The 15,451-nt window shown below is 37.6% G+C and overlaps 1 protein-coding gene across 7 annotated transcripts in view; it reads right to left on the bottom strand.

The window, feature by feature from the left end:
- slc38a10 (solute carrier family 38 member 10) overlaps positions 1 to 15,451 on the bottom strand; it is a 111,064-nt gene that overhangs the window by 68,683 nt on the left and 26,930 nt on the right. For 4 of the 7 annotated variants that reach the window (XM_069930155.1, XM_069930149.1, XM_069930150.1 and 1 more), the window contains 4 exons: positions 12,914 to 13,038; positions 10,272 to 10,374; positions 8,724 to 8,909; positions 7,218 to 7,329 (listed from right to left, as the gene is read on the bottom strand). In XM_069930155.1, the coding sequence (XP_069786256.1) occupies positions 7,218 to 7,329; positions 8,724 to 8,909; positions 10,272 to 10,374; positions 12,914 to 13,038 (526 nt within the window). Of the gene's footprint in view, positions 1 to 7,217; positions 7,330 to 8,723; positions 8,910 to 10,271; positions 10,375 to 10,471; positions 10,612 to 10,709; positions 10,822 to 12,913; positions 13,039 to 15,451 lie in introns of those variants that run through there. The other 3 variants (XM_069930151.1, XM_069930152.1, XM_069930156.1) reach the window with 2 other exon arrangements.

Here is a 15,451-nt window from a genome sequence, read left to right as displayed (position 1 = left end):
CAGTTGCTCACTTGGAAACAAATTTTAATTTTTGATTATCAGCCTTTGGGCAGATGGAAGATAACATTTATTGGCTTAAAGTACTTTAGAGATTGAAATAAGATTTTTTTAATTGCTATGTCTTATTTGAGAAAAACTCCAGAGGTACATATTCTTGAAGGTATTGGAAATAAAAAGATACTTCATTCATTTTGGCTTCAATGAGGTTGATCAAAAAGAATGAATGATGAAATTAAATTTGATAAGAATAAAATCTTGGTGAGACATCCGAATATTACCAAAATTGTTTTAATCTCGGATTCACTACACAAATTCAAAATAAAGTTGCCCCACTTTGAGGTTAATACAGAGATCACAACATACAGAACAAGTGATATATCGTAATTAGACAGTTCACAAGGCAGACAAAAGGATTTTACAAATTTTTTTCTCCCCAAATTTGTTTCAAAATTTGTGTTTATTTCGCTCTGTGACAGAGTATATAGATATGTTTTTGAGAGATAAATTAGGGCAGGTTTTTTTTAGTGTAGGTCACATACAAACACTTTAAAACAGATCATTTAAAACAGATCATTTAAAATACTGGAGCTCTGCTCATGCTACACATGTTGGGGCCAACAGTCTTTGCAAAAGCTTTGGAGAGTGCCAAAACTAATGGATTGTTGTTTACAAAAAGGCAACAAATGAAAGAGCTTTTCAGAGCCGCAGATTGCCTGGAGGGGAACTTGCTGTTCTGAGGGTCATGTGGTTTGGCAAGCAGAGAGAGTCAAACAGGCTTTCTCTGTGAGTGTGTGAGAGAGAGAGAGAGAGAGAGAGAGAGAGAGAGAGAGAGAGAGAGAGAGAGAGAGAGAGAGAGAAAGAGAGAGAGAGAGAGATCAAGCTTGTGGAAAACCCCATTTGGAAGACAGGCTGTGATCAAAGCCCTTATGGTCATGCAAGAGAGGACTGGCTGTCTAATGTTTCACTTGAAATAGGAGAAAAAAGCCATTCTGTGGTGACCTGAAAGAAAGAGGTTATCATCTGGAGAACCCTGAGGGGGCAGGTTTCATCAGCAAGACACTGAAGTGATTGATTAAAAGGAACAACAAATCTCTGTCTAACCGACAAGAACCTTCCTGAGCAGTAACCAATTATCTTTCAAGCTCCAAAGCCTGGTGAAATTTATCAATGTTAAATTCTGTGCACAGTATAAGTGCCTGCAACCAGTGAACTTGGAGGAATGAGAAGTGAAATTGGACTGTAAATCAAAGAACTTTTCTGAACTTACACACACATGACATACACGTGCGCTAAGAATTAAAAAGGGGTTAAGTTAGGTTAGTTAAGTCAATAGTAATAAGTTAAAGTGTGATTCTGTTTTCATGTTTAAAGAATTAAAAGCAACTTTTGTTCAAGTAACCATTTGTCTTGGTGACTATCTATTGCTGCTGGGTTTTGGGGTCCTCTGGGCTCGTAACAGCTCCCACTGTGATTATCATTGCTGATGGTAACTGCACAAATAATATTTAGGGCGAAACAGTTAGTGCAACTCATTTATAGCACCAGTGATCAGGAACAGACCGAGCTGCCTATAAGGAGTTTGTATGTTCTTCCCGTATCTGCGAGGGTTCTCCCTGGGGGCTCCAGTTTCCTCCTACTGTTCAAAAACATACCAGAGGTATAGGTTAATGGGGTGTAAATTGGGCGGCATGAACTTGTGGGCTGAAATTGTCTGTTACCGTGCTGTATGCCTACATTTAAAATTAAAAAAGGCTGGAGGACCAGCCAGGCAGCCAAATAATGAAGAGCAAACTGAGAAATATGGCACAGAATTCAGTAAACATTAAATTCCAAGATGAATAATCAATACAATCCTTGATTGTCACAGTCAAGATACAGTAAAACTCCTGGCATCCGGCATAAGGGTATTGGTATTTGTGGAAAAGTAAATTTTCCAGTTGATTGAGTCTCACTCTTATAATGCCTAACTAATACACCACCATTAAAAAAAAGAAATCTGTTTAAAAGACAAAAGACTGAAAATGTAAAGTTTTTTTAAAATCAGTACTGTACTCCTTAATTATGTAAAGATTTCTTAAAATCAGGTAATTCCATAATTTAAAATTTAAATTTGAACCCTGGTTACTGAAGCTATAAATGTATACTAACCATTATACCAACAGTGCTGCCTTCATAATTAACCCACCCCCAACTCCCCAAAGTTTACAGATAAAGCCTTACCAACATACTTAATAATATACTAATAAAGACTCTTACTAAGCAGGGATAAGAGAGTTCCCCATCGGCAAGTGGCATCAACCAGTTCTTCAACCTGGGTGATCCATTTTATTCAAAATCAACTTTATTCAAACAGCTGCGTCAAGCAACACATGACCAAGGCACTCCACTGGTTGAATATTTACTCCCATCTTCACAAGGTTTATCTATTACTTCAGAGAACATCTATAACATAATTTTCAACTTTTATTTTTTTTTATTCTTATTTACTTCTATTTTATTTTATTTTCCTCAATACTTTTATTTGCCAGTTGCTTTAATTTCAGATAATAGGGGTTTTACTGTAGCATGATACATTAAAATACAAATGCATTACAAAGTTTCACGTTGAGCTGAAACTCTGGGAAAATGGCAACCATCCCACAAGTTTTCTCATTTGTAAGTGCCAAGCTCTTAATCTTTCTGCAAACCCAGAAACTTCATTTTGCTAGCAATACCCAGCAGCCTTGTGACAAATAAATCCCATGTGGAATCCACCTGCATTTCCACATGGTCATCGACATCAAATTGGCATAAGTGAGAGACACCAAATTGTTAGTTTAAATACAGGGACATAAGAACAGATCAGGCAAGTATAAAGAAACTTAACCACTTAAATGAATTGACTAAAATTACTTAAATACTGTTAAAAGTTTAAAATCAGTTTTTCTCCTTTTATTAAATTGACAGGTGCGAATATTTCTTGAACTTTGGAGTTTGGCTATCTGTCAAAATGTTTTGTTACAAACTGAAGCAGGAGAGACTCAGCAGGTCAGACAGCATTAATGAAGAGAAAAAGGTAGACAATATTTCAGGACCCTTTTTTGAGTTGCAGATTTTTGTTTTGTTCAACAGAGTTTATTAAAGGGAAACAAGCATAACTCCACTGCGCAATGCAAAGGTCTGCTTGAAGTGTCCTCACCATTCTGGGCAAAGGCTGCTTTGGGCAGCAACTCAACAAAGGCAGAGACTAGAAAATGGTGCAGGCCGCTCACTCCTCATGACAGATTTGAGCCAATATCTGTGTGCAGAATTTGAGCTATTCAATTTAATTTCATAATATTTCAGTTATATTTGTTATTTTTTATTTTAACTTCATATCTTGGTCATGTCTACTTTTTAATCCTACATCTGTGAAATACCCCTGGACTTTCATAATCAACCCAAATGATGAATAGTTCCAATAGAATCACCATCTACAAAGAACAATACCTAAGAAATCTATGCCACTGAAGTATTTTAAATGAACTTTTGAATTTGCAGCAAGATGTGTGCTGCTATACATTACATGACTGATTGTGAAAGCTGTTTACGACGTCCAATACAGCACTTGTTCTACATGAAAATAAACTTTGCGACTTAGGTCATTTCCACAAATGGACCAAAAGGACAGGTTCCAATTTTAAACAAAGCAACAAAGTCAAAAATATCAAACTTTTAAAAAATATATATATATTTTTGCCATTCTGAATAGTTTTCTAAGCTTGCATAATATGCAAGTTACTTATCCCCATTAGCCTCAGCTCAGTGACTGCATTCCCACATTTAGAAATTTGAAAGTTCAATGCCCATTCCAGAAATGCCCTTATCATTAAAGTCAACATATGAGTATTGAATAAGCACTGGACTATCAAAAGTGTCACTTATTAATAAGATGTTCAACTAAGGTGGTCTTCCCTAAGCAAGTTAAAAATTTCAAGCAGCACAGAAGCTTCTTGCTGACCCCTACTACCTGCAACCCTGGTTCCACCCAGTGTGCATCCAGATCACGTCGCTCACACCATATTGTAGTATCTTCATGCAAGTATATTAGGTATTATATCCCCTTGCATTTAAACAGGGGCTACACTTCAAAGTGACTATTTGTGGAGCACTTTTGAAAAATTCAATGCTCTGAAATGCACAACATAAGTACAGGTTTTCTCTTTTCAAAAATGTTTTACTCACTATTGATGGTTTTATTTGCTTTATGCCCCACTGTGGAATTCAGTTTCATAATATCTTGAAGCAGAGTTGATCATTCCATCAACCTACTGCTGATTCTCTTAAAGACAATGCAATTAGTCTTACACTTTTCATTATTCCCCCTCGTCCTATAAATTTATTCTTTATGTATACCTTTATATACAGATTCCCTATGAAGCAACTGTTGAGTTAGCTCCTAGTGCCCTTACAAACAATCCAGTTTTTTTTTTAAAAAACAAGTTGGTAAACTAAAATTTTTGTCTCCACTTGCTTTTTAGGATTTTGTTTAATTGGAAATGTTCCCACACTCCCTCTCAAATGCATCATTACACAACGTACATTTCCATTTTCCAAACATGAAAGAGGGTATTCTTTTGTTCTTGATGCAGTTGTTACTGTAACACTGCACAAGGCTTTTATTTTCTAATTGCCAAATTACAAGCAATTTCAACAAGGCTTCCTTAAATTTGTTCACAACAGTCACGTTCTTTGATCCAGGCACAAAAATCAGAATTTCCTCTCAAATATCAGTTCATGAAAAATACTTCCGGCTGCCCATACCCTAGTTGTGGAACTCTAGCTGTTCTATGAATTGGTAGAAGATGCCACTGTGGCATTCTTAAAAACAAAACCAGAAGAAAACTATACATTCCATGCAGAATTCATTTCGCAATCGATAATTCCAAATGTCCAAAGTCAAAAGTGTTGTAAATCCAAGCAGAATTAACAAGTTTTCTGTTAAATACAGTCACTTTCAAAGAAACATTGTGATGAAATTAAATGTCTGAATTTCACTATTTTGCTTAGTAAATTATTTTTATATAAAGTTTGTAATTGTACTGACAGGTGCACCATACATTGCACTCATTCAAGATGATGAGATTTCTTTGCTTACATGTTGTGAGAAAAATCACAGATTGAAGAAGCTTCAAGCTTCATGGCACTCCACTTGACACCAGTCTGAACATAATCAAGAAAGAGAGTGCATTTCTTCAAAATAAACTCATAGAAACCCCAAGTTCAAATGTGTGATACTAATATTAAGTAACTTGGGAGCTAGGATTCAAACATGTTCTTGAAGGACATTTTCAGATTAAGTGAAATTCATGAACCACAATTCTATAGCCCCTTTTCTATTGGCACCCTGTCCCAGGAATTAACTGGGAATTTACTGAAACAAGGTCCAGTGGAAAAGGAACACTACCTGAATGCTGGCATCATATTACATCATTTCACACCAGGGATTAACTGCTTCAACCCCTACTGACATCCTGGTGTTTGCTGATGGCGGCGTGCTGATAAAACCAGTGGTAAAGGGACAGTGGAAAGTCACCCGTTTCCAGTTGAAGGTAGAACACTCTGATCCTCAGGGATAAGATGTGTTCAGTGGAAAAGCAATTACTGTCCCAGTTAAGGGTGGCCCAGTGGAAATGGCACAAAGGGCTTCCTATACCGGGACACTGCACAGGGGTTTCCTAATCCTTAAGATTCATCAAATGAGATGAATTGAGCAAAATAGAGATGAAATTATATTTTACTGGATGCACTTTGAACATTTTCCCCTTAAATGTGTGTTAAACAACGCAATTGCTTCATTCAATGGCAACAAATGTTGAAGCAAGCCTGATGAATAGGACATGGGCCAAATCCACTAAACTATGAGGCAGTCACATGGGGGAAACACCCATGCACAACCACAGTGTACAATTAGAGTAGAATAGTACAAAATTAGAAACCAAGATAAATCTACCTCTAATTTTTGATGATGTTGTCTTCGCAATTATCAATTGAACAACTTGTCATATTTATCAAAACACCCTGCCATTTTCTATTACCAACTTCACACAAAATATCCTTCACAATCATTACTTGAACCCACGTTTGCATCATCAGTTCATCCAATTTTCTCTTGCTAAAGCAAAGAGACCAAAGAAAATCCTGAAAGACAGCAACATTTACGCTGCTTCCCAAATAGAAACGTCATTAACCATATTCAGTAAGATGATCAGTTTCAATGTCAGACTTGTCCTCTACAACCCACACGGCAACGTCAGAATCCTGGTCTCTAAATTCCTCAGCAAATGATACAGAGAACTAGACATCCGTGTCAGTTGAAAAAAAAGATGTGGTAACATCTTCAAGCAGCTTGGCATATTTTAAATGGAGATATCTTCTTATTACATAAGAAATAGGAAATAAACCATGTCAAAATATTTTTAAAATTGACGTTAACTGAAAACAATCAATCATTCAACCTATTTTGAAATGTTTGAATGGAAAATGTTTTCAGTTGTTATTAGCATAGTACAATATATACCATAATTGCTTTTTCAAGTGGCTCCAAAGAAAACACAGGTGAGTCATCAATAGTCTTAATCATTGCAACAGTCAAAAATCAGGCCGGTGCCCTAATGTATTACCATGTAATGAGTTCAACAATCCTATCTCCATTTAGAAGTTATCAAAATAATTACCCCCAAGGCTATCATAAATTATCAGAAGTTCGGAGGCCAGAATGTTCAGGAGTTAATGGTGAGCAAAGATGCATCCTGACCTCAAAACATGGAAGAGGAATATTTACCCATAATTCTTCCAGGTCATAGGCCTGTGGCTAAGAAAATGTATTTACAATTTCTTGGATGTCAATTGAAAATATCGACGTGCTTCATCACTTTTCAGAAATTTCACAGCAAATCTCAGCCCGTGTGCAACGACTGAACAAAAACAAGAATCAGAAGTTGCATTTTTACCGAATCCTTTCTGCCTGCATATGGTCCCCATATGCATCAACTTGCAAAAATATTTGAAGCGATACCACTGTTAATTGAGCGACTTACATGACTAAATAGGAGAGTTAAAATGTTTCTTTTCCTATAACCAAGTTGTAAGGAAAGTTATTCTACCACAGCTAGGAAGCAGCGAAGCTTGAACATTCTTATTTACAGTGCAACAATTCTACACTGACTCAATGAATGGCTTTAATGATGCAATCTTACCATTAGGAATGAGGATTCCACCAAACATGGTGCCAAATACAATAGCTGCCGTGATTAGCTTAAACCGCAAAGGTGGCATGTACCCTCCTGCAGTGAAAGTACCATCTTTCTGCTGAAAAATAAATGCTTTGAGTTATTCTACACCATTCAAAGCAAAAAATAATGGATGTACAATTGTGAGAGGTGCAGCCACAACTCATGGCTTTGATAGAAATTGACCAAATAAGAAAATAATCTTGCTAAGCAAAACACTGTTTGACCATTGCCCTACAAATGATTTCAAATGGTCTACCTTGGCGTCTTGAAAGAAATATTCTTGCAGATTTATTGAATCATATTCAAAGATCACACCCATAAAGAGATTAGACCATAGGTTGTAGCACACTGGAAAATTTCTCATTTAAAGAATGTCAAGCATGTCTGTGCCTACCACGATGCCAATCTGAATCAATCCCTTTTGCCTGCACATCTATTACCTACCTGTTAATGGGTCGACTCGACAGCATCGAGTCCACGCTGCTGAAGATCCAGCTGCGCTGGATGGGTCACGTCTCCAGAATGGAGGACCATCGCCTTCCCAAGATCGTGTTATATGGCGAGCTCTCCACTGGCCACCGTGACAGAGGTGCACCAAAGAAAAGGTACAAGGACTGCCTAAAGAAATCTCTTGGTGCCTGCCACATTGACCACCGCCAGTGGGCTGATATCGCCTCAAACCGTGCATCTTGGCGCCTCACAGTTTGGCGGGCAGCAACCTCCTTTGAAGAAGACCGCATAGCCCACCTCAATGACAAAAGGCAAAGGAGGAAAAACCCAACACCCAACCCCAACCCACCAATTTTCCCCTGCAGCCGCTGCAACCGTGTCTGCCTGTCCCGCATCGGACTTGTCAGCCACAAACGAGCCTGCAGCTGACGTGGACTTTTTACCCCCTCCATAAATCTTCGTCCGCGAAGCCAAGCCAAAGAAAGAAAGAAGAAAAAAGAAAGAAAGATGGGTCAAAAGACCTAAACATCATTATAAAATCTAGCCTCTGCCTTTAAGCTTTCCTGCCTCCACCATAAACCTATGCCCTCTGATATTTGACATTTTGACTGTGAAAAAGACCATCTCCCCTCTCTATGTCTCAGATTTTTTTTATATACCATCATATACCCTTCAGTCTTTGAACTTGTTCAAATTTGGAGAAAGCAATCAAAGTTTGTCCAAACTTTCCTTACCTCCAATTTAAGTTGATCATCCTCTTCATAGCCTTCACATCCTGTTGAGTGACGGCCAAAAACGCAAAACTAACCTAACCTATCCTGCCTGCTACGTGGCTTCCCTTTAATTGTATTACATTAACAGAAAAATGAGCTTAAAAGGCACGACAAACTCCGCATGCAAAACAATGCCTTTCCAAAGTGTTTAAAATCCTATGCATTTTTATCCTGAATTCTGCTGACTTCATTTTGTGCATGAGCATTTTTTTCCCCCAAGTTTGCAATATTGGTAGCGTACATTCACCTGCAATTGTTCAAAGAGAAATGTGTTCAGAGCTTGTCGACAAGGAAGGATCATCATGGGAAATCCCACAGCCACAGACATCATAAACCCAACACGAATCATCTCCGTGACCAAGTTGGAGGGAAAATTCATCATGACGTTCCCAGCAATACTATCAGTATAGCTGATATAGCCAAAAGATCCAATCTGTAAGAGAACATGATAAAAAGCATTGCAACTCTGCTAAATTTTAACCTTAATATTTGATACCATCATTATGCTTGTAATCCCTGTCGATGAAGCTTGTGCAAAACACTAAGGCTTAAGTATCATATAACATATAACCATATAACCACTTACAGCACAGAACAGGCCAGTTCGGCCCTACTAGTCCATGCCGTAGCAAATCCCCACCCTCCTAGTCCCACTGACCAGCACCCGGTCCTTACCCCTCTAGTCCCCTCCTATCCATGTAACGATCCAGTCTTTCCTTAAATGTAACCAATGATCCCGCCTCGACCATGTCTGCCGGAAGCTCATTCCACATCCCCACCACCCTCTGCGTCAAGAAATTTCCCCTCATGTTCCCCTTATAATTTTCCCCCTTCAACCTTAAACCATGTCCTCTAGTTTGAATCTCCCCCTTTCTTAATTGAAAAAGCCTATCCACATTTACACTCAACGCAACTGATTTTTTTTTTAATTATACATTCTTGGAGCTAATCGAACTATTCATTGAAGACCACAAGACATAGGAGCAGAAACAGGCTATTCAGCCCATCAAATCTTCCCCACCATTTAATCATGAGCTGATCCATTTTTCCTTCTCAGCCCCACTACCTGGCCTTCTCCCCAAAACCTTTGATGCCCTGGCTAAATAAGAACCTATCAATCTCTGCCTTAAATATACTCAGTGACCTGGCCTCTACAGCTGCCTGTGTCGACAAATTCTACATATGTATCACCCTCTGGCTAAATCTCTGTCCTAAACAGACCCTCCTTTCTTGTCCTTGACTCCCCACCATGGGAAACCACCTTTCTACATCTACTCTGTCCATGCCTTTCAACATTAAAAATGTTTCAATAAGATCCCCCCCCCCCCACCACCGCTCCCCATTCTAAATTCCAATGAATATAGGCTAAGAGCTGTCAATAATAACCGTTTTTATTCCTAGTGGAATCATCCTAGTCGAACATTGTATACTTTAAAGGAATAACTATGAGAGTACACTACATGTATATAAATTACTGAGAAACACACACCTTGCCTTCAAAATAAAAACAATTCTGCTTAATGTTATAATGAAATAGCCACAAACCAAAACTAAAAACGTGAAGAACAATTTTCCTAAATTACACTCAACATTCTTGGATCTTTGTTCAATATTTTATAGCAGCTCTACCAGTGAAACAGAGATAAATTCTCTTACTTTTTAAACTAAAGATTTATTCAGATGTATTATTTCAATTTCAAGCATTTCTTGTCATTTATTAAATTGAAATGTTCTAAAATGTGAAATAATTTTTATTATTATACTAAGTTGCACAGAGTATAAACAAAAGACTTACAGTTACATAAAATGTATTAACCACATTTAGTGCTGAGGAGAAGATGCTACTCATTCTTTTCACAGATGGTTCGTCCAAAATGTCATAGGTTGGCAACACTTGGCTGTGAAGAAATAGTGGAATTAAATCATCCCAACATACTCAATTAAATCTGTAATACCTCCAATACAGAAACTAACTCAGGCCACAAAACACCCCACCTTCAATGAAGCTCACTACATCCTGAAGATAGCATTTGATTTGATTGGATTGGATTAGAGATGTCGTTGGAACTGTGAATAAACCAGCATCTTCCGATGATGAAAAGTTTGAATTCAACGACAACATAATGCAGACTTAACTGAAATAATAAGATTAAAGTGAAACTGACAATTGAACAAAAAGTTAATTTCAGGGAATGTCTCAAAATCCCATGACATTGCAGACTAAATTCCTCACCTTTTCCTGTGCATTGGGAGGAAATTTATCAAAGTGCTCTCCTGGAATCAAGGCAACCATTCTGCCTTTCACAAAAGTCAATCCATCTTCATACTTACCTACAGGATTATTTTCTGCAGAAAATGCATTTGTATTTACTAAGTAATTCAGAGTATCAAGAATTAAAAATCATTTTGCAAATAAAATGCTGAAGCAGAGTACTATTGGTAAAATTTTGGGACGGAAAGATTTTCATTTGACTTTCAAATTTTAGGTTATCCCAATGTGGTTTACAGCAAATAAAGAGCTTTGGTGTGTCATTACCGTGATAATACCAGACAAACAACATCTGATTTCTAGATAGCATCTCATTTGTTGACAGTGTTTCTTCAACATTGCCTTGAAGTGTCAGTTTCAGACTCCGCAGTGAGAACCCAAAGTGACAATCTGCCAAGTAATTATGTGGAATTATGAGTGACCCTTAGCTAACACTCAGGCACATTTAATCGTACAAGATTTCATCTTTCATCTTAAAATGGAAAAAAATTTCAGGCAGCAAAGATTTTTGAGACAAGAAAATGCAAACACTGACTTGGCCACTTTGCTCAACTAAAACAAGATCAAATTAATATACTTGGAGGAAGAGAAACACAAACTACAGATGCTGGAACCTTGAGCAAACAATGGAGTGCTGGATGAACTCAGCAGGTTAGACAGTATCCAGGGGTAGAAATGTTTCAGATCGAGTCTAATGTGAAAAAATATATAAATTTTATATGAATGGGGAAAGCTGGAGAAGAGCCAAGGGGTTGAAGGGTAGCAAACATAAGGTGGTAGTGGAGGTGGCGAGACCTTCCCAGTGGTCTCTCTCTCTACCCATTTCAATAAGAGTCCTGACCACAATGTTATCTGCATATTTCTACCCATGGATACTACCTGACCCACTGAGATCCTCCAGCAACTCGCAGGTTGGAAGAATTACTATGGATACAGCAGAGTATGGTTGACGCAATTAAAACAAAATCTTTTGTGAGCATACTTCACACTGTTGTTATCAAACCATCTTAATTCAGCCTTTGCAAATAAATGTACTGATAAATGGCCTGCATTTTATATAAAAATCAAGATTTCATCTTGGTTAATAAAGTTAATTTTGAAAAAAAAGTATGCTTTTTTTCCTAATGGAGGATTGTTATGTAATGGGGAGGGGCATATTATACTGACTGCTTGCTATTGGCTATGGCTGTAGAGATATAACAGATGGAGAACCTTTCCCACTGGCCAGTTTAGAGGTGGCTTTTCATCTGTAAATAAAAGCCCAGTATTGGAATGATACTTGACTGGTCCTTATGGCATATCAATTTTATTAACAGACGAACAATCATGGATACTTCTCTGAAACCTGGAAGACTCGAGGTAGATCAAGATGCCACCTGAGCTGGAGAAATTTTTCACCACTGGTTCCAGTGTTTAAAAGCATACATGCGAGTGAACAATGCTTTGCAAGACGCAGCGAAAATGGACCATCTTGTGGCCCTCCTTGGAGAAGTGCCCTACTCCGTGGTCAGAGAGACAGCTGTCCACCAGAATACAGTGAATCTCCTCAGGACTCATTATGATATGCCACAGAACACAATTGTTCGCAAGACATCAGCTTCACATTCAAAAACGACAGGCAAGAGAGAGCGAAGATGCCTTCGAGCTTGCACAAAAAGAGTTATCCACAGCCTGTGCTTGAGCTGCTGCCATGGCCAAAGCCCACCGAGAGCGCTTAATGCTGGACGCATTCATGTGGATTGGAATGGGGGTATATCAGGCAACGTTTACTGGAGACCCCGGGCTTGACCTTTAATGCAGCTCTGCAACAAGCGAAGGTCCTAAAGTCTGCTCTTCAAGGTGCTAAAGCTGATCCTCTCCCACTGTGACTATGACATATCAAGGATAACCAATAGAAAATACCTTCCAATTTCAAATTGATATCTTCGTCTAAATCCCTGCAACCTTGCACCGACATCTTTTCAACCAACCATCTCAACAATAGAATTAACCATTTCAACAGAAGGACTTTCTCCCTTTTGGACAATAAGATTAAAGTACCCAAGCCACATCTAGGAATTTCCACAATCCTACATGCCTCCAGCTATCTACTTTACATTGCTCCCTTAAATTCACTTAAAATTTTGGTCACTCTTCAAGCACAAAGAATGAATAAACAAAGTACTTACGATTGACAAGCAAAGGACATGCCATAGATGGGGATGCATCGAAAGAAGCCATCCCAGCGAATGTAACTGACGCGTCTCAACCACTGACCACTGAAGAGACCATGCTTAAATGAAGACAGCACAATCTGTAATGGAACAGTAACATAAAAGTTATCAGATAATAAAGCAATGTTCAGAACAGTGGTTATTTTGTAGATAAGTGCCCCACAAGATCATTAGTATATTAATATTGACTATTTTGTCTATCTTAATCTATTGCAAAGACTCCGAAGATCATTATTTCCAAAACTATTCCAGCTTTCACCCCAATAATATGGAGGGACTCATTCTGCTGACTGATTACTTGACTATCTTTACATTCCTCCTGCATCAAACATTCAATGATGAGTCAAATGCATTTTGTTTTACTTTTGAAATAACTTAAAGGGGAAATATTTTTCTTGCACCAAAATCCTTTATAATGGCACTGCTGAGATGCCTCAAGGTTAAAATCATTCCATTAATTAACCTATATTCACCTGCATATTTGGTCCAGACCTCATGACATTCAGATCTCAGAATATTTCACAAAGTATTATTTTATCATCGCACTTTAAATTTTGAGAAATTATTTATTACATTTCAACTATTTCAAATTCTGTCAAAGTTTATTCTCCACACAAATTAAAAAAACTGTAAACTAAACCATAAATCACATCCAAAACATTTAAAATCTCCTGCAATTGTATCTCAAACTTAGCTGCACAAATTTCTTAAGTGCACTCCATCTCAATGTGAGAGTCATTATTTGATTCATTATAATGACTCACTCCAAGTACCACTGATTACTGGGACGTATTAAATGTATTGCAAATCAATGCAGCAATGTTGTGCACAAAGCCATACATTTTGTACTAAAGTTTAAATCCCAGCCCTCAGCAGGGTTGGAAGAATTGATGTGCATCTTAGAAAACATCTTGGGATTTCATAAGGGAAGCCAAGAATGATTAGCTTAAGCAGATCAATTTTTTGGCCATTTGGAAAAACATACCTCAGAATTATTCTGCTGCTCCAAATCACAATTTAACACTTGGAAATATTCAAAATTTTAAAAGTTTCAAAATCAAATTGCAAAACAAAATCAACCTGAAATATGCCTGCAGTATTTCAAGCACCACATCAAATTCACAAATGTGAATTTTAATCAAAAACAAGATTTAATGGTAGATTGTCAAAAATGACACCTGCAGGTAGACAGACGCTGGCAATGTCCAATATTGAATGCTATTTTTACTCAAGTTTCCTTTCATCAGAGATTCCTCATCCAATGCAAATTTTAAGTTTTGAGTAAAGTTCAAAAACACTAAAAATTGCAGGCTGCACGATTAAGAAGATTTGCTGGCAAATTCACCAAGAAGCAGTTTTCCACTGAATTCTGAAGATGAAATACTTACATTCTCCCAAATGAAAACATATTACAGATTTAAGGGACCAACAGGGCATGATTTATTTTTAAATATGAGTTATATGAAAAAGGTACAAAATAATGAAAATATTCGGAATACAAACAGAAAAGCATTTAACAATTCAGCAGAATTAAGTTTCATCTGAAATGGGAATAATTAGATAAAGTTTTAAGATGCTGAGATGGAGACAGGGGAAGGGGATAAAATGGAAGATGCAAGGTAGAATAAATGACATGGGAGCTTAAAACTGGGATAATGGTAAAAGGCAAAAGATAGTGGGAATGGATAATTTGCATCCAAGATTCACAACAAAAATATCATAGCACACTAATCGGTATGTAAAACTGTACAATAAATCCTATACAACCTTAAAAATTTACCATCAATTTGTTTATCCAATTTACTTATTTGTTTTTCAGAACCTGAACGTAATTGCCAAGGCCAGATTTAAGGATTGTTCCCAACTGCTACTTTCTTGAACCACTGCAATCCTTCTGGTGAATGTACACCCTATACACTATTAGGTTGCAAGCATTAGGATAAAGGCTTAGTTACAATGAAGAAATTGCAAAACATTTCCAAGTCACAATGGTGCAGTTTAGAGGAGAAGATTAAAGAATGGGTTTGCTGTACCAGCTGAATGACCTTCATGGCAGTTGGAGGTTAACGGTTTATGGTACTGACCAGGCACCCTAAGTAAGCAAATTTCTGTTTATTTATAAAACTCATGAGCATATTTCCAATGAACCTCAGACTCAATGTCATTTCTGGAATTCAGCTCTTTGGAACATGTTTGAACCGAGGTATTGCAGAGGACTGCACCTCACTGATTCAGGTACATTTGACCAAGAACATTCAGGGCTGAATGCTCATTACTTCAGATGAGAAGTGTCAATTAACACTTGTCAGGTGACAAAATGGGAGCTTCATTTAGCCATTTTCAAAGTATCCATGAGCAAATTCTCCAGCACATTGGGATTTCAGCAGGTTTGTGCTCACTGCAACATTCCATTGGATATGCTGACAGATCTCAAATTTGTCAAGAGGATCAGGGTTTTTGCCATGGAATTATCAGGATGATTTAGCTTCAGTA

This window comes from Narcine bancroftii, chromosome 3 (genome assembly GCF_036971445.1).
Source record: "Narcine bancroftii isolate sNarBan1 chromosome 3, sNarBan1.hap1, whole genome shotgun sequence".
NCBI classification, from domain to species: Eukaryota; Metazoa; Chordata; class Chondrichthyes; order Torpediniformes; family Narcinidae; genus Narcine; species Narcine bancroftii.
The sequence above is the reverse complement of the archived record's forward strand: the minus strand, read 5'-3'. Positions and strand labels throughout refer to the sequence as shown.